At 38.7% G+C, this 19,768-nt stretch overlaps 1 protein-coding gene across 1 annotated transcript in view; it reads left to right on the top strand.

The window, feature by feature from the left end:
• LOC116279082 (serine-protein kinase ATM) overlaps positions 1-17,118 on the top strand; it is a 114,580-nt gene extending 97,462 nt beyond the window's left edge. The window contains exons 57-63 of the mRNA XM_072954171.1: positions 2,585-2,734; positions 5,458-5,623; positions 6,878-6,964; positions 10,393-10,507; positions 11,547-11,610; positions 16,265-16,401; positions 16,513-17,118. Coding sequence (XP_072810272.1) covers positions 2,585-2,734; positions 5,458-5,623; positions 6,878-6,964; positions 10,393-10,507; positions 11,547-11,610; positions 16,265-16,401; positions 16,513-16,696 — 903 coding nt within the window. The 3' untranslated portion in view covers positions 16,697-17,118. The remainder of the gene's footprint in view (positions 1-2,584; positions 2,735-5,457; positions 5,624-6,877; positions 6,965-10,392; positions 10,508-11,546; positions 11,611-16,264; positions 16,402-16,512) is intronic.
• The last annotated feature ends 2,650 nt before the right edge of the window (positions 17,119-19,768 follow it).

The raw sequence follows: 19,768 nt of genomic DNA, 5'->3' as shown, positions 1-19,768 counted from the left end.
CAGCTAACCCCTTACTTCTGCCCTTGGCTCCCCCAAAGCTCATTCTACCCACAGCAGTTAGATCGATCCTTTAAAAAGTCTGACATAGAATATGTCTCTTTCCTGTTCAAAACCCCAGACGACTTCACATTATCCCTGAATGAAAGTGATTTGCCTCAGCTGTTGTCTTTCCACCCTTCTCTCTTACCTTTTCCATGCAGCGTCATCGTCACTTCACTTGCTCTTTTTGCTGTACCTTGTACACCAATTCTGCTTCACCTTGGGGCTTTTCCCTTCTCTCTGTCTGGAACACTCTTCCCTCAGGGCTTTACATGAATTGCTCCCTTACTTCTTTCAGGTTTCTCTCCACTGTTACCTCCTCAAAGAGGCCTTCTCGGCCCACATCTCTGTTACTCGCTTTTTAAAATGTATATTTTGTTCTATTATAATTGCTGCCTGACACCATTAAATGTTTACTAGCGTGTATGTTCCCACACCAGAACGAAGCTTTATGAGGGCGTGGTCTTCACCTGCCTTGTGGGCACTCTGTTCTCAGGGTCCTGGCACTGCGTGTGTGAAACACCTAATAAACTCTCAACAAACAGAGTTAATAAATAACAGAAGACCTCCTTTATGTTGAAACACAGAACATAAAACAGTTCGATATATTTGAGTACATTAAAATTTAAAATGTATAAAATTAAAGATACTTTGGGGGGAAAGGAGTGGGAAGGGATAAATTGAGAGTTCAAGATTTGTGGATACTAACTAATATATATATATATATATATAAAAGGTAACACCAAGTTCATACTGTAGAACACAAGGAACTAGATTCAATGTCTTGTAGTAACTTATGGTAAAAAAGAATATGAAAATGAATATATGTATGTTCATGTATGACTGAAGCTTTGTGCTGTACACCAGAAACTGACACAGCATTGTAAACTGACTATACTTCAATAAAAAAATATGTATATACCAAAAAAAAAAGATACTATAAAGACAGGTGACTGTCTGAGAAAGTGAATTTAATAATGTTAATAACAACAACAAAAGATTGTAATAATATTAAAAATAAGGGATTTATATACAGAATATATAAATAGCTCTTGCATATCACCACTGAAAAGACAAGCCAGCAAGGAAAAGGGTAAAGAATATAAACAGGCTGTTCACGAGAAGAAAACATTTGAACGGCCAATAAGCCTCTCAAATTATACTGAGCTTTACTGGGAATCTGGAAAATATAAATGAAAACCAGAGTGAGATACTGTTGTATACCTCCTGGATTGACAAAGTGTCGAAGTCCCACCCTACCACGTGTTGGGAAGGTTATGGAATAAACTACTGATGGGTATATTAATTGGTAAAACAACTTTGGATACTGATTTGGCAATATCTGGTTAAGTCAGTTAAAGGTGCACATCCCAAATGACCCAGCTCTTCAGTTCCCGGGTACACATACACCCTAGAGAAACTGAAATATATGTGCTAGTAGACTAATTCATTGCAGCAGTGTTTCAGGGAAATCTGGAAAAAAGGTAAATATTAATCAACATTAGGATTGGACCATTGTGGTATATTTATACAATGTACAGTTATTAAAATGAATGATTTAGGATTAAATAGTCTAACACAGTTAAAGTTAAAACAGTGTTAAGTGAGAAAAAAGCAAATTACAGAAATGTACTTAATAGAATAAATACTCTTTATTTAAAGCTTGTAACTACTTATGTATGGATAGCTTTGAAATGAAAGTATATCCCAAAATACATGAACATGATAAGCAAATTAGCAGTCATCTTAACCATTTTTTGTTTTTGTTTTTGTTTTTGTTTTTGTTTTACCGGTACTGGGGATCGAACCCAGGACCCCGTGCATGCTAAGCACACACTCTACCACTGAGTTATACCCTCCCCTAGCAGTCATCTTGATGGTCGGGAGGGGCATGGGGTCAGTGAGGGGTATACAGGGAGCTTCATCTCTTTCCTAGCAAATATGAAAAAAGTTTTAGATTTGATAAAGCTGTTCAGTAGGCAAAAGGGTATTTGTTTATATTATATTCTATACTTTATGTGTATTTATAATATGTCATAATTATTAATCTTCCTAGTAAAATTGCTCGTTTTATGTTTAGGAATACATTTCTTCTTGATGAAGCTAACAAAACTATAAAACAAAAATAAATGCACTTTCAATTATTGAAGTATACTAATTGAGATGACATTTGATATTTTCCAAAGTGAAATTCTTTGAATTTATTTGCTGTTAAAAGTACAAGGAAAGTAAAGCTAATTCCTCTGCTAAATGGAACAAACTAAGTATAGCTCAGTGACAGATGAATGAGTATAATTAAAAAGATTGACCTCTCAGGGAATCAAGGAAATTGAGGGAAGAACAGGTTCTCAGAAGTTTAAGCAGCAGACTTGAAAAATCTTATTCTTTGAGCTTAAGTTTATTTTCGGTTGCTTTTTCCCTACAGACAGAAAAATAGTAACACAACTTGAGAAAATGCTACACATTGACTTTGATAATTGAATAATCATCATATGCTCTTTTAATGCCTTTCCATAATCAAAAGGTATTTAATTTGTAACTTTAGGTGGTTCCCCTTTCTCAGCGAAGTGGTGTCCTTGAATGGTGCACAGGAACTGTCCCTATTGGTGAATTTCTTGTTAACAATGAGAATGGTGCACATAAAAGATACAGGCCAAAGGATTTCAGTGCCCTTCAATGCCAAAAGAAAATGATGGTGAGTGATACTCAAAAATATAACTTATTGCCAGATTTTTAATAGCTTATTAAGGCTGATAGTTATCAAATATTATAGAATACAAAGTTTTAATTTCATCAGGTAATTGTTAATGATGGTAAGTATAAGAAAATTGGGGTATATTTATACAATGGAATACTACTCAGCCATAAAAATGATAATATAATACCATTTGCAACAATATGAATGGCCCTGGAGAATGTCATTCTAAGTGAAGTAAGACAGAAAAAGAAAGGAAAATACCATATGATATCACTCATATGTGGAATCTAAAAAATAAGACAAATGAACTTATATATAAAACAGAAACATACTCACAGACATAGAATACAGACTTTTCATTGCTGGAGGGCAGCAAGGTGGGAAGGGATAAACTGGGAATTTGAGATTTGCAGATACTGACAGGTATCTATAAAATAGATAAACAAGTTTATACTGTATAGCACAGGGAAATATCGTCAATATCTTATAGGAGCTTATGGTGAAAAAGAATATGAAAATGAATATATGTATATTCATGTATGACTGAAGCATTGTGCTGTACATCAGAAATTGACACAACATTGTAAACTGACTATATACCTCATTAAAAAAATAAATTAAAAAAAAAGGAAAGAAAGTAAGCCCATCAGAATGAAAGTAGGTGTTAGTGAAAAAGGAATATCCCCCCCTTTTTTTTTAAAACACCATTCTTATGGTATGGTTCCTATACAGTAAACTACACATATTTCAGATGTACAAATTGATGAAGTTTGATAGACGTACACACCCATGAAATCACCACCACAATCAAGATAGCTAACGTTTCCATCATTCTCCAAGAGGTGCAATTTTCAAATTCTCAATTTATCCCTCCCACCCCCTTTAACCCCTGGTAACCATAAGTTTGCTGTCTTTGTGAGTCTGTTTCTGTTTTGTAGATAAGATCATTTGTGTCCTGAAAAAGGAAGATTTTTAAACTATATATGATGTCAACCCTTGTCTGATGAGATATTGGACGTTATTCAGTGTATGCTAATTTGCTTCCAGTTTAATGCACGCTAATTCTTAACAAAACAAAGCACTAAAACCAAAAAAACAGATTATGAAATAGAGGCCTTCTAAGACACTTGCCACATCACACGGCCATCTGGTCTAACACTCATCCACCCAACCAGTGGCACTTGTTGAACACCTCTCTGCCAGGTACTACGCTGAGATGTCGCAGATATGATGATTAATTAGCATCGTGCTGATCCCATTTTAAGATGAGAAGAAGTTCTGAGCATTTAGCTTGCCGCAGGTCAATGACCTTATAGATGATGGAGTGAAGATTTAAACCTTGTCTGTCTAACTCTGAAACTGATTTACTTCTTTTCTTGTGCTTTCTGTTGCATGTTTGTAAAAATGTGTGATAAGGTACCATAGGAACTGTGATGGGAGGCTCCACAGAGTGCAAGACAGGCATGGGGAGGAACTGGTTAGCTCTGTCTAGGGCAGGGGAAGTGGAGAGAGTCAGAGTCAAGAAAGACTTCATAGAGAAGATGGTGTTTGAGCTGAGTGTTAGAAGTGAATGGGTTTTCCAGGCAGAAGGAACATAGAAGCAGAAGGGAAGGATGCAAGAAGAGGCAGGTAAAGATAGTATTGGCTTAGTTTTTGAGGAGGCATAGAAGAGATTGGAGCAGTATCATTAGTCAGAAAATGAAGGGTTACTTCATGAAATGCTGAGAAATTTGCACTTTATCCTGTGGGCAATAGAGAGCCTTTGAGAGGGATACTAATATCAGATTGGCATTTTAGAATGATCACTCTGACAACACTTGTGTTTTTGAGGGTTATGTTTTCGAGAAAGTTGACAAAAAGCGTAAGATGAGGTCTGAACTAAGAGTAACAGTAGAACAGGCAGTTCATATAAGAAACATTAAAGAGGCAAAACTGATAGGATTTGGTTGCTGATTACAAGTGGGGTTGGTGAAAAAGAGAATCAGGGTGCCCAGTTTTCTGGTCGTGATGATGGAGCAGATGGAGAGGCTATTTACTGTGTTGATGAATAGAGGAAGTGGCTGAGGTTTGCCAAAGATGAGAAGGTGAATTAATTTGGATTTGGAAATGATCCAAGTGAAGATGTTGAGCAGGAAGTTGGAGAAGCACCTCAGGCTGAAGCTTAATAAAGATATCTGGGCCAAAGATGCAGATTTGGAAGTCATCAGTCCATAGGTGAGGAGTGAGCCCATTGACATAGATAAGCTTTGCTTCAGGAAATTAATATTTACTAGGTAGATGTTGGAACACAGATCTGAGACATGTCAGCTGCCTTGCAATCCATCTGTGACTGATTCTTCTAATCGTCCCCTCTTTTCCTGTTTCCTGTCGCACCACTAGTGCTGTGATACACCTAAGACTAGTGATACCTTTGGCATTTTTCTGTTTACTTCCACATAGATTACAGAACCATTCAAATTAGAATTGAATTAATACAAATAACAGTCACTGTTGGTATACTCCTTCCTCTACAATTAACATGAAAACCCTAAAGGAATTATAACTTGTTATTAATTGCTTCTTGTGTTAGCTTCTTGTGAGTAGAGATAATAATATCTTGTTCATCTTTTTATTGCCTTTGTATCTATCATATTATTTTCCTATTGAAACTCCTAGTAGACGTTAGTCAAGTTAGTTGAAAAAAACATTGAGAAAATAATTTTATAACTTGTCTGTTAAAGGAAGTGCAAAAGAAGTCTTTTGAAGACAAGTATGAAACCTTCATGGATATTTGCCAAAATTTTCAACCAGTTTTCCGTTACTTCTGCATGGAAAAATTCTTGGATCCAGCTGTTTGGTTTGAGAAGCGGTTAGCTTATACGCGGAGTGTGGCTACTTCTTCTATTGGTAATCTTCTTATACATTGTGGTAGATGCAAGCACTTCCTACATTCTGAGTTGCAGAAGGAGGATGGTGGTGGTGGTGGCTGTTAACCAAACCATCTTCATCATTAGATCATTGGGGTTTTTTTGTTAGTCCTGAGTCGTTGCTTCTAAATATAGCTCTTCTTACCCTTGGCAGGAGAGAATTCCGTTTTTCCAGGTACGAAAATAAGAATGATTCTTTTTCTTCTTTGTTTAATAGAGAAAATGGCTTATTTTCTCTCCACTTACTATATTATTTTCTGGGATTTTTCTCGGAAAATAATAAAACTCATAACTCCATTTAAGTTATTTCTTTTCATTATTATTATTCTTTTGGATACAACCTCTATAAAACTGTGACATTAACCCTCAATGATTGATTCTATTTAATAGAATTTTGGTTTTGGAATAGAAAAAATATATGTTAATATTCAGTGAACAACATATATTTTGACTTTTTTAATTTGTAAGAGACTGGAATAGTTAGGGCAGTTAACAAAATCTTAAGAGTATGAGAACTAAAAGAAGTATCAGTGATCTTTTAATCTGTTGTTTTTTAGTTAAAGACCACTCTTTTCATCACTTGGGTACTATACAGCAGGAAGGCAGGACACGTATGTTTTGAAAAACTTCTGGGCGTAATGAAATCCTCTTTTTTTCTACATTGAGAATCACTAATCTGATTCGACTAATTTAGTTTATAAACAAGAAACTAGGTCCCCTTAATGACAGAGCGAGGCAGGAACCCCAGGCGTCCTGACTCCCTAGCCAGTGTTTTTTCCTCTAACACCACTTGAGGTCTCTCATTAGGTTAAAAGCATTTTAATGCATAGTTTCATTTGTCTTAAAAATAGAAATGTAGTTTTTCCTGGATGTGTACTTGATTAAATGAATTAATGATTAATTTGTGTTAAATTTAATCCATTAAGCAGAAGAAAGTTTCACTGAAGTATGAAGGATTTACCCATAGGTGTCTCAGTTTGAATATGTGCTTATTAGTAAAGGGAAAACTTTTTTAGCAAATCATCTAAGATTCATAAAACGCAGTAGAAATGAGAAGAGCTGGCAAGATACGAGTTAAAATGGCCAGTGATGTACGTAATTTTCTTTAAATAGGCCAAAAAGCCTAAGCTACTTAAGAATTATGTAGAGTCAGTGGTATTAGTTGAAATTATGACCAAAGGTGCATATAGGACTAGGTGATACCAGTGACTTTGGTTTGTGTGTTTTTTTGTAGTTGGTTACATACTTGGACTTGGGGATAGACACGTACAGAACATCTTGATAAACGAGCAGTCAGCCGAGCTCGTACATATAGATTTAGGTAAGTAACAGAGATGTGTGTCTTTATTCAATAAATACCTGGTCATCAAAAAATGCTGTTTGCCTACCCGGATATTGCAAATGTGAGAAAGGGGGTGTGAGGGCTGTAAAGCAATAAATACTGTTTTAAAGAAGTGTAAACACAGTGATGCTGGAGGGAGTCGCTGACTGTCTGGAGGATGATGAGTGAAACTTACTAGAAGAGGTGATGTGTAAGCCAGGTCTCAGAGAAAGAGAGGGAGGATAATCCAGACAGAAGCTCGAGGAGATATGAAAGGAGGGACAGTGTGTAGGAACAACAAGACGTCACATGTGGCTGGGGGGGAGCTGCGTGTCACTGAGTAGCTTGAGCTGTAGATGGTCCTGGATGATGGAAAGCCAGGCTGAGAGGTTTCAGCTTTAATCTATTAAACACTGGCGAGTAAAGGAAGATATATTTAAGCAGGACATGATCATATTTGATTATTGGAAAGATAATTTAGGGAGCAGTATTGGCGGTAGGAAGACGAGTTAGGGAATATTATAATAGTTCAGACAAAAGGTGGTGAAAGAGATGATTTGGACTGAAGTTGTATGGACCAGGAGACTGGATTTGGGGGACATTTTTGTAGTAACTTAACTTGCACCAATGATGTTGGATGTGGAAACAGTGGGAGAAGGGACTAGCTCTCTCCCACTAGAGAATAAGAAAATGATCAGTTTAATTTTAGACATTGTTTTGAGGTATTTGGATTTCCAGGGGGAACAGGTAGTTTAATAAACAGGAAAGCAAAGATGTTGATCATAGTAAGAGACGTAGAACTTTCAGCAAATAGATTTCAGTTGAAGTCATTGGACTAGAGGAGGTTCTGATCTCACACATCGTCATTGATGAATAGGACTAAGAATGGAATTGTAAGGAATGCCAGCATTAAAAAGCCTAAGTTAGGATGAAAATGAGGAATAACTAACAAGTCATAGAAACTAGGAGGTAGGGATATCTTGGAAGCCAAGGGAGGGTAAATTTTCTTAAAAGAAGAAATGCTGATAGGGATAGACTGAGATTTCAAAATTGTAGAATAGATAAACAAGATTATACTGTATAGCACAGGGAAATATATACAAGATGTTATGGTATCTCACAGAGAAAAAATGTGACAATATATATACATTCATGTATAACTGAAAAATTGTGCTCTACAATGGAATTTGACACAACATTGTAAAATGACTATAAATCAATAAAAAATGCTAAAAAAAAAAGAAGAAAATGCTGTGCTCAGTAGCATCTGATACAGAAAGTTCAAGTAGGATGAATGCTGAAAACAAGCCTTTGAATTTAACAGTTAATCAGTCTTAGTAAACTTTGGATAGAATGCAGGAAGTGAGACTGAAAAGGCAAGGATTAAATGGAAGTTAAGGATGTGTAGGATAAGAATGTGGAGTTGTTCTGCAAGTGGGTAAGAAGTAAGAGAAAATGAGAGAGAAGTTTGCTACAGAGATGAGAGACTCACATCCAGCAGAAGCAGGGCCAGCCCCTCCTTTAATCAGAGTTTCTCCAACTTCACATTCTGTGCACAACAGTGACCTCCTCCATGGTCAACTGCTCTCGTCTAAAATAAACTGGAATTCTTAGGTCGTACCATGAAATGATGACCTTTTTCTATATTCAGCAAATGCTTGGGTTGTGTCTTCTTGGTGGTGGTGAAAGGAATGTGGTGAGTGAGGGGAGTCTCTCACTTAGTCTGAGTATTCATTAGGCCTCATTTCTCAAGACAGTATTGGTAACTATTATAAATCAGCAATAGAAGTGAACTGTAAAAGTTGCTACAGACATGTATGGACACATTTTCTGTGGACCTTCTTTTCCGTTCAGTAAAATTCTGGGCGCAGGATATCTTGTTGGTGCAGAATTTGTAGAGTTAAATTAATTTTTCCAATACATTTGTACCATTAACAATTCTCATCATTGGTTCAAGAGCACCTGATTCTCAGTATCATACAGAATATGCAGCACTGTTCTCATAGCGATAATGTATCTAGGTGTTATTGGAAGCAAGCCTAAATATAAATATGTTCTTTGGGGAAGAAAAAAAAAACACCGAGATGACAAAGATTAACATTTTAAGTTAACAATTATCTGACAAAGATTTTAAAGCAGCCATCATAAAAATGCTTCAAGGAGCAATTACAAACATGCTTGAAACAAGTGAAAATACATTTTAGTCTCAGCACAGAAATAATCTCAGCCTAGAAACAGGAGATGTAGAAGAGAACCAGGTGAAAATTTTGGAACAGAAAAAGACAATAATTAAAATTTTAGAACTCAGTGGTTAGGAACAACAAGCAGAATAGTGGTACAGAAGAAAGAATCAGTGAACATGACAAAGTAGAAATGACCCAGTCTGAATAACAGAGGAAAAAAGGAGAAAATCTTCAGCAACTGGGGCTTGGTAAAGAGTTCTTAAACTTGACATCAAAAGCACAGACCATAAGACTGTCTAACCATAAAAACTCTGAAAATTCAACAGTCAAAACAAAACAAAAAACAGTTCTTAAATGGGCAAAAGGCATGAATAAACAGTTCACAAAAAAAGATACACAGATAGCAAATTATGTCCACAAAAAGATGTTCACTTGGTATCACAAATTATAACAGATTTCTTTGTAATAGCCCCAAAATGGAAACAGTCCAGATGACCTTTAAATAGGCAAATGCTTAAACAGACTGGTACATCTGTGCCATGGAATACAACTCCACAGTAAAAAGGAACAAGGTATTGATATGTACCACAGTTTGGATGATTCTCCAGAGAATTATGTTGAGTGAAAAAAGCTAATTCCTAAAGGTTACATACTGTGACTCTGTTTATATAACATACTTGAACTTACAAAATTATAAAAATGGAAAATAGATTAGCGATTGTTGTAAGAACAGAGGGTAGGGGTAGGTCATGGCAGGGAAGTAGGTATGGCTGCATAAGGGCAGCATGAGAGAGCTTTGTGGAGGTGGAAATAATCTGTATCTGGCTTTTATCAATGTCAGCATCCTGTTGTGATATTTTACTATAGTTTTGTAAGGTGTTACCATTGGGGGAAAATAGATAAAAGATATATATATATATATTTATCTGCATTTTAAATTCTACCCCCTACCACCTCATTTTTAAAAATCACCCTTTAATATAGATTTCTCTAATTACATTAGTAAATAGGTTTTTTTTTACCTTATTTTTTAAAATTTGAGGTGGATCTCCTGGACAGTGATAGAAATGAAGAAGGCAGGCAGAGCAGAAATAGAATAAACTACTCTGTGTTCTAGTACTGATTGAATATAGGTGACAGGTTATTCGGTGACTCTGCAAAGTTCACATGCCAGTTGGGAAGAACGTAAATTAGTTATGGAACCTCCTAACCTCGTTGTTATTTTTTTTAATTTATTTGTTTTAGGAGTTGCCTTTGAACAGGGTAAAATCCTTCCCACTCCTGAAACAGTTCCTTTCAGGCTCACCAGAGATATTGTGGATGGGATGGGCATTACCGGTGTTGAAGGTGTCTTTAGAAGGTAAGCCAGGTAGGAGAAGGTAGGGCACATAATTTTGGGTGTTGAAATCAATATTTGGATTATTGATTTCTATGGATTATAGAATTCGTTGCTAGAATGCCATCCCAGTGCTTTACCAGTGCTAAGGAAAAGACCCTGCCTAAAGCAGTAGCTTCCTTTAGACCCCCTGGGACCCCACCCAATAGAACACACATGCTGTCCTCCTCACCTCCTCTGGAAGCAGCCACCTTTACCTTGATGTCCCCTGTCCTAGCCAACTCTTTGTTTACCGATCAGAACTCCTATTGAGTGCTCATTCTCAGGCATATAAATTATCCTAAAGGATCTTAGTACCAATTCCTGCTAAAAGAACTCTGCAATTCTGTGTAGTTTTCCCAACAAAGGTCTACATACTCAACTTAAAAAAATTTTTTCTTAGTCTACATACTCAACTTTTAACGGAGCACAAGGGATTTTTAGGGCAATGAAATTATTCTGTATGATACCATAGTGGTGGCTGCATGCCATGATGCGTTTGTCACAACCCATAGAATGTACAACACCAAGAGTGAGCCCTAATGTAAACTGTGGACTTTGGTTGATAATAATGTGCCCACGTTGGTTCACTGATTGTACCAAGTATGCCACACTGATGAGGGCTGCTGAGGGTAGGGGAGTGTGTGTGTGTGGGTGGAGGGGGCTGTGTGTTCTCTGTATTTTCTGCTCAGTTCTGCTGTGAACCTGAAACTGCTCTAAAAGAATAAAGTCTATTAAAACAAAACTATAATTACCACAATGATCAGCAATGAAGGAAATGTTTCATGGTGGTTTTGTGTTATTCTTATAAATGTTAAGCCTATATTCACATATATATTTGTATTCATTTCAGGAACATCTACTGAAAACCCACTCTTCCAAGTACTATCATGCTCTTTGAGATATTAATTTAGGAATTGTTAACCAGAATAGTCTCAGGATACGAAACATGAATATATAGGAGATAATGGTATGCTGAAAATGTTGATGTGTAATAAAATTCATATTTATAATTTGTCTGTAGGTGCTGTGAGAAAACCATGGAGGTTATGAGAAACTCTCAGGAAACCCTGTTAACTATTGTGGAGGTAAGGTGTATTGTAAGGAAATCTTTATTTCTCGGCCTGGTAGAGTGTGTATCTTGTTAGGAAGGTCCTGATTTGAGGGTCAGTGCTTTGTTTTAGGGTGGTGGGATGATGCTGGGTTGCAGGGGAGAGGAGGTTGCACACCATAAATAGTGGCATAGAAATGCCTCCAGGCCTTGCAGATTTCTTGCACTGTTACAGCACTGTAAGTAATCTCCAGTCTTTAATACATGCATCAGCACTTTGACATCTTAGCCTGGAGTTGATAGCATGTTGATAAAATTAACTCCCAGGCTACGATGACATCTTGTCTTGAATGGTATTATTTCCAGAATGGTTTCCTTTGGAGTTTTAAGAGAAATCAGTATGTGTATCTTCTTTTCACCTGCCCAGGTTCAGAACCATTTAGTGAGGCAGATGGAGACCAAAGTGACAGCACTGGGGGAACATGTCTGAGGAGTGAGGGCCAAACTGGCTCGCTGCTGGTGCCACCTCAGTGCCTCTCTGCGTCTTAACCTGGGGACATGCCACCGAGTGGGGTTTGGGCCTGGAGGGCGTACACGCTCCATCAGGATCACTGCCTCTGTTGATTAAGGCGGAAAGGGAAGGAAATCAGCAGATTTCCAGTGCTTATGACGTTAGTTCTACCCAAGCGAGAGCTGGGTACCCGAGACAGTCATTTGCTGTACTAGTAAAGGGCATGTGGGGCAAGAGGTGGCGGAAGTGTCCTCCGCAGGGAAGTGTGGAAGTAGAGTTGAGCCATGCCTCCCTTACATTCTTTCAACTTTTTGTTTCTTCGGTGGGTGGTCCTAGACTTAATTTACTATCACCTGTATTGCTTTTAAAATGATACTGATGTTGACCAAATTTGAACAAAACTTCTGGGGGTGAGGCAAGAACGTCTGTAGTTTTACAAAGCTCTCCTACTGTGCAGCCACGGTTGAGAGCTGCTGTCTTAATTCAGTGGCATTAATCATTAAGCCTGTGACCAACAAGGGTAGGACTGTATCCCAAGGAGGGTGGAGTTAACCGTCTGCTAGGGCGGCCCTGTGTGTGCTAGCTTTATCAACCAAAGGCCTCTTCATAGGTCTCCTTCACACTGTTGGTAGCAATATGGATTTTTCCTACAAAGAGAATTAAAATGGGTCTCAATAGCATGTTGACAAAATTAATTCCCAGGGGTGTGATGTTCCCAAGTCTGGAGACACTTTCCCTTTTCCCATGTTGTGTTCATACACGTTGTCATGTATTACAGCTTGCCATTGGTTCTGCAGCAGGAATGAGTGTTACCACAGCTGCCTCAGTAACAGAGGAGTCAAGGTCTAAGACCAAGTTATCATGCCTTTTTGCATTTAAGACAAAAGAAGTCCAAACTTCCTAATTAATTTAAGATTCAGAGAAGTTTAATGTATTCCCCAGTGTTTTACTAGGCTCAGGCTCAGTCAAAAGAACTTTTTGTGCCTGGGTAAATTGGGGGGTTCCTTTGGTAACTGTATCCTGAGTTAACACTTACTGGAAGAGGGTAGTTCCATCATGGCTTCAGAAGTTTTGTTAGTTGAGTGCCAAGTTGCTCATGAGGCTCATTCTCTAAAAGAATGGTAGGAGATAAAGTTAGAGAGCTAACAGTGGGCAGATCATTTATGGGTTCCTACATCAGTGTGAGGACTTTAGATTTTACTGAGTAAGATGGAAACTGTTGGAGGGTTTCAAGCTAGAGGGCTGCTTTGCAACTCTGTCTACAATAACCGTGTCACTACAAGCTTTATAAGCTTTGTGTCTTTTACAGTGATCTGCCTAATCTTCCCTCTGTAAACCTGTCTGAATTTCCTGAATGATTTGTTGTGGCTGTCCCAATCTTCAAGAGTAGTTTCCCAGTTGATCCTACTGTGGGCTTTGTGTCTTCAGCGTTAGCAGAGTGTTTCTCGGGAGCGTGCTGGACCCCAGTCCTCTGGAATGTCATCTCAGTCTCCTCTCCTGTAGGCATCACTTTCGCTCTGTTAGTTTCATTGAGCCACAGCCACTGTTTCTGATCTAATATCAATGAAAACGTCTCGCTTCTTAACCCTCTTTAAGAGCCCTGTGCCTTGGGTGCCTTTCCCTTCCCTCTCAGTACACTTGTCTCTACTGGCCTTCAGAGTCTCATTTTCTTCTTCATAATAGACCATCCTACCCTCCATGATTTTATCCATTCTACTAAGGAAATCTCTCCCTTTAACTCAATGGTTCTAGGCCAAGGGCAGTCTTGTTCCCTAGAGGACAGTTGGCAGTGTCTGGAGACACCTTTGATTGTCATAACTGGGGGTAGGGGAGCTGTGAGGGCACTGCTGACATCCAGTGGGTAGAGGCAAGAGATGCCGATAAACATCCTACGCACAGGACAGCCCTCACTGCAAGGAAGTGTCCAGCCCCCAGATGTCGTAGTGCCGAGACTGACACACCCTGTTCTAACTTCATCAGTCTGTATTCCTTTATTGTTTTCATTCAGTCACTTCCTTTCTGATAATAAGACTAAAGTGTACTTTTAAAATCACTCCAGCTCCTCCTTGATTCCAGAATTCTCAGGTAAGATGCTAACACAAGACCTTGGGTTTGAAGTAGTTCAGTTGTGTTGTTTCTCTGCTTCAACTCAAGAAGACCATATAGTCTATTTATAATAGAGGCCCCCATTCCTCTTCATTGGCTAATGAAATACACCTCCCTTTGTGGGTGAAACTGGTTTGGATCCCTGAAATCTAAAGCCATGTCAGTGCCCAACTTGTAGTCACAGAACAACCCTTAAACTAATGGACAAACCACATGTATTCAGAGTCAGTCCCTCCATATTTTTCCATGGCCCTGGAGAATGCTCAGAACAGAATAAACAGATGACCAAATTTGGGTGCTGCTGAACTAGTACTTGTCCTGGAATTAAACGTGTAATGCTAAGGGCATTCTGTAGTGCCAACCTGCAGACCTGCCAAGAAACACAGTAAAGGCAGCAGCCAGAAAGTGGTCCAGCTTTGCAATGCTGGAGTCTCCTGTAAAGTCACTCATTCCTGGAATTGAGTCTTCACTTATTATTAAGACCTGTATGGTAAGCATTTGCTGAGGCCTATTTTTAAAAAATTCTGTGCTTATAAATACCAGGGGCAGTTAGCTCTTCTGAATTGCCAAGGTCAGAAATCCCCATGACCTCACGAATAAAACTTAGACCTAGAACCACTTGCTCTGGCCACGCCAGTTATTTTGGTATTCGGATTCTCCTCTCTCTATATATGTTTCAAGGTGGCACCCATAGTGTGAAATCTTGGGTTTTGAGGATTTTTCAGTAAATTAAACCCTTTTTTTCTCCACCCAAATTTGGAACTAATTGAGTGAAAAAGAGCCTTAGGAATAAGATAGAGATCAAAATGTTGGGTTTATTGCTGATAAAACTATTGGAGAACGTGGCATAGAAGTAAAGTCCCAATAGACTTGCTAGTGCTGTCCAGGTCCCACAACCTAATCTACAGGGGTACAGCCCCCCTGAGGGAGACTTTGAGCCTGCAAAGCAGATGTTCTTACCTTGGACCATACTGGTCAAGAGGAGAGGCAGCAGGAAAGGAAGTGACTAGTGCTTCCATATGCTGGCAATTATAAATAATGTTGCTGTCAATGGCAGGGTGTATGTATTTTTTGAGTTAATTCTTATTTTGTGGTTGGCTTTATTCCTTTGGTAACTATATAAGTTTAAAAATCTGAAGCTCTAAACTTTCTTAGAAGCAATGAACAGTACGTATATGTAAATTTAAAGATATATATGCAGTAAAAAAAAAAAAAGCTCTATCAAGCCATGAAAGACATAAGAAGACATAAGAAGAAACTTAAAAGACATACTACTAAATGAAAGAAGCCGGTCTGAAAAGGCTATAAACTGTACGATTCCAACCAAATGACATTCTGGAAAAGGCAGAGCTGCAGAAACAACAAAAAGATCGTGGTTTCCAGGGTTTTGGGGGAGAGGGTGGGAGGGAGGAATGAATAGATGGAGCACAAGGGATTTTAAGGGCAATGAAATTATTCTGTAGGATGCTATAGTGGTGGCTACATGTCATTATGCATTTGTGAAAACCCATAGAATGTACAGCATCAAGGGTGAGCCCTAATGTAAACTGTGGACTTTGGTTGATAATAACGTGCCCATGTTAGTTCATCGATTGTACCCAAATATGCCGCACTGATGAGGGATGTTGGGGGTAGGGGAGTATAAATGTGTGGGTGGGGAGGGCTGTGTGCGAACTCTCTGTATTTTCTGCTCAGTTCTGTTGGGAACCTGAAACTGCTCAAAGAGAATAAAGTCTGTTAAAAAAAGAAAAAAAGAGGAGAGGCAGAAGGAAAGAAGGTGACTCGTGCTTGTCTCCTTTTAGTTGGTCTCACCCAGTCAGGAAACATGGGTCAAGGGATGTCACAGCCCCCAACGTGGAGGGAGAAGGAGTTCAGACGGGAGAAGCAGCCCAGAGCATCATGCTAGTACCGTTTCCTCCACAAGGAAACAGGAGGCACATGGATAAGTGTGCCCTCCCTCCCAGTCATCTGCCACGTGACTGGCCTGTTACTTCTGTAATACTGGTTCTTCTGTTTCTAAATACATCATCACAGCGTGCATTGTTCTTCTGACACGTGTGTTCTTTCTGCCTAGGTCCTCCTGTATGATCCTCTCTTTGACTGGACCATGAATCCTCTGAAAGCTTTGTATTTACAGCAGAGGCCAGAAGACGAAAGTGAGCTCCACTCCACTCTAAACGCAGAGGACCAGGAATGCAAACGAACCCTCAGGTGAGCAGTGTTTTGGAAAGGACCTGTTTACTGTCCGTTGTTCAGCTTCTGCTGTTCCCAAGGCCCTTTGCACTGCTCCACCTCATTAAAACCTTTGGTTTTCCTCATCAGTGATACTGACCAGAGTTTCAACAAAGTAGCTGAACGTGTCTTGATGAGACTGCAAGAGAAACTGAAAGGAGTGGAGGAGGGAACCGTGCTCAGCGTGGGTGGACAGGTGAATTTGCTCATCCAGCAGGCCATGGACCCCAAAAATCTCAGCCGGCTTTTCCCAGGATGGAAAGCTTGGGTGTGATATTCAGCATGAGAATGCCTTTGAAGACAACCTTCAGAAATTCTGTTTTCACCTTCATTTTTAACCCACCCACATACTTTGCATAGGTATTAATATTTAAACGAATTACTGTATTTTTATAAGCAATGTTTAGTGTTTGCCTCAATTACCTAAAGATGCTTTGCTAGTCTGAAGGAACAGTTCTTCTGTCACACTTTAGAAAGAACCGCCATCATGCTCTCCTTCTGGGCGAAATGTTTCTTTTTTCTCGTCAAGTACCTGGTTGTATCATTTTCAGTAGAATCACTGACTTGTGCTTTAGCCAGAATGGAAGCAGCAGGCATACAGGAGCCACACTGACAGATTTTACTTTAGGATGAATTAAAACAAATAAATACACTGCTAGTTTTGGTGTAGCTTTTAATTAAAACTTGTTTCCCAGATGTTATGTGTGAGTGACAAATTATTTGATAAAAATATGTAAAAGGAAGAAAAGACCTTTAAAATTGTAACCATCTACATACCATCGTAAACAGACTTAGATTTTTAGTGGAGTTTCACTTACTGAATAACGAACTGGTACGATACAGAGAACAAATTTCACAGACTCACAGTATTACTGTTTTTTAGAAATATATGTTGGACCTTCTCATTGTGTTCTCTTTGTCTTTTAAGCCCTCTGCGTTTTCCATTACTTTATCTTTCTGTGATGCCTTCCTGTCTGTCTTCTAGTTCGTGAAATCTCCGGTCTCTATGTAATCTTTTAAATCATTGGGTTTCTCCTTTCACAAGTTTTTCATTTCTCAGTATGTATCATTCTTCAGACCTGCCTATTATTTGTTTTATGATGTCTGGTTGGGTTTTTGGGGGGTTTTTTCCAACTCCTTTTATGTCACTAATCATTTTAAACATCCTACTTAAACATCCCTGTGTTGTAGTCTCTGTAATAGCACTGCTGAGTTCAGGTCCTGTTGTTGGATTCTCTTGGCTCCTGTGTTTGGTGGGCTGTTCGTCCACATATTTTGTGATCTTCAGAGGCTGAGCTTATTTTTGGCAGGGCTCTCTCTGTGGGAATCTTGAGGACCTGGGTTAAGAATAATTCCTTCTAGAAAAGTTTTGTGTCTGGTTATGTCACATTTCCACGGCTGTCACTGACAGAAGGCCATTCCTCTTTTGATTTCCCGGCTTCAGTGTTTCCTGGCCTGAAGAGCGGTGTAAATGACTGAGAGAAGACACCCAGGCCAAGACACAGACGCTCTTCCTCGTTGTCCCCCTGTGCTCGTGTGCGGCATGTCTCACCGAGGGTGCGAGCCGCCTCGGGCCCCGCCTTTATGGTGGGCCTGAGGGGGGGGTGCGTTTAATTCGTAAACTCTGCCGCTTGGAAGTTGTCTTTTCGATGTTACAGCTGGAGCCCACAGGTTAGTGAGGTGGACAGGTTGTTCCAGGACAGCTGGACTACCACTCACACATTCACCTGTCTGGTTTTCAGTTTCCTGCTGAAACTGAGTATTTTTGGTCATAAGGATTTCCTCTTTCTTTCTTTTTTTGGTTGAGGAGAGATGATTAGGGTTAGTTACATATTTTAATTTTTAATGGAGCTACTGTGATCGAACCCAGGACCTCGTGCACGCTAGGCATGCACTCTACCACTGAGCTCCACCCTCCTCCCCTGAGGAGTACCCCTTTCTTATAAGTTCTGCTATGCATTTCAAAGAAAATCTCTTACATCTTATCTAGCATTTCTTCGTGTTTCGTTGGAGCAGAAGAATTTAGGTGTCAGGTTTGCTATATAGCTAGAAACTTCTATCCCTGTACTGTGAACAGATAAACAAGTAAGACCATTGACCTGTCTACTGGTGAACGTAATCCTCCCTCCATCTTTAGGAAAATGTTCAGCTCAGCTGCAGAGATAAAGAAATGTGTGGGTGAACTTTCCTCTTATTTGTATCTTAAGTGATTATGTAAACAGCTTTTTCTAATGATAGGTTGGTATTTGTCTCTGTTGCCGATGGCAAGTTCTCGCTCATATCTTATCTACCCAGCTTCCCCTCCCCCCCAAAAGCAATCTCCAGAACTTTCTGTAGTATAAATCTTTTGGTTTGGTTTCTGGAGAACTGTTCTTATTTTGCATTTCAAATTACATACTTACCATGGTGTATATTTTTCTAATCTTCCAAAATGAGTACTTGGTATATATTGGTAGTTTTATGACCGTAGTGAATTGAGGGAATGTAGTAAACTTTTTATATAATAAGAAAGCCTTGAAATCTTCATGGGTAGAATAAGAAGTTACCAGCTAGATGATAGTGTAGGTAAGTGAATTTGCGGCTAATTCTTGCTAGTTGGTGTATCCAAAGGGCTTTGAATGACACTGTTAATCTACTCTTCAACCTTAAGTGGTACACTGTAGGGCTCCTGTCATGTTCAAATATTTTTATTAATGGCTTTGAAAAGTTTACCAAATTTTCAGATATTCCTAGGAGAAATACCTAATTCACGGCTTTAGAATTAAAATCCTAAAGATATGACAAACTGGAACACTGTCTGGAAATTCATAAGGTGGAAATTTACTGGGAACAAATGAGGAGTGGTTAGGTTTTTAAAGTATTCATCATAGAATATTTCTTATATACCGAGTACCTGACATACATTATATGCAGCATCTTTTGCAAGATTAGTGATGTTATTCCAGTTTACAGCTGGGGAAAATGAAATTTGGGGAAATAAAGCAAGTTGTCCAAGCCAGACTATAAATTAAATATTATATTCAGTAATATGTTTACTGAATATAATATGTAAATGTATTATATTCAGTAAAATAAATACAGAAATTCAGTATGAAATTGAAGGTACAGGTTTTATATGGACAATCTCTAATGTGAAAATCTTTCAAGTGAAAAAAATCTAGCCTTCATCAGTCAGTTGCTTATAAAGCTCAGTGGAAACCATGGAAAGAAGCTACTAGAAAAGGAAATAAATTATAGACTGTTTGAAGTTACATTCAGATTAAGGGAAATACTATATCTCCACTATTTTCTTTGCTGATCATACCACCCCAAAGTATCTCCCTAACCAGTAGGTAAATAAATCTGT

Source organism: Vicugna pacos, chromosome 33 (assembly GCF_048564905.1).
Source record: "Vicugna pacos chromosome 33, VicPac4, whole genome shotgun sequence".
Lineage (NCBI taxonomy): Eukaryota > Metazoa > Chordata > Mammalia > Artiodactyla > Camelidae > Vicugna > Vicugna pacos.
The sequence above is the reverse complement of the archived record's forward strand: the minus strand, read 5'-3'. Positions and strand labels throughout refer to the sequence as shown.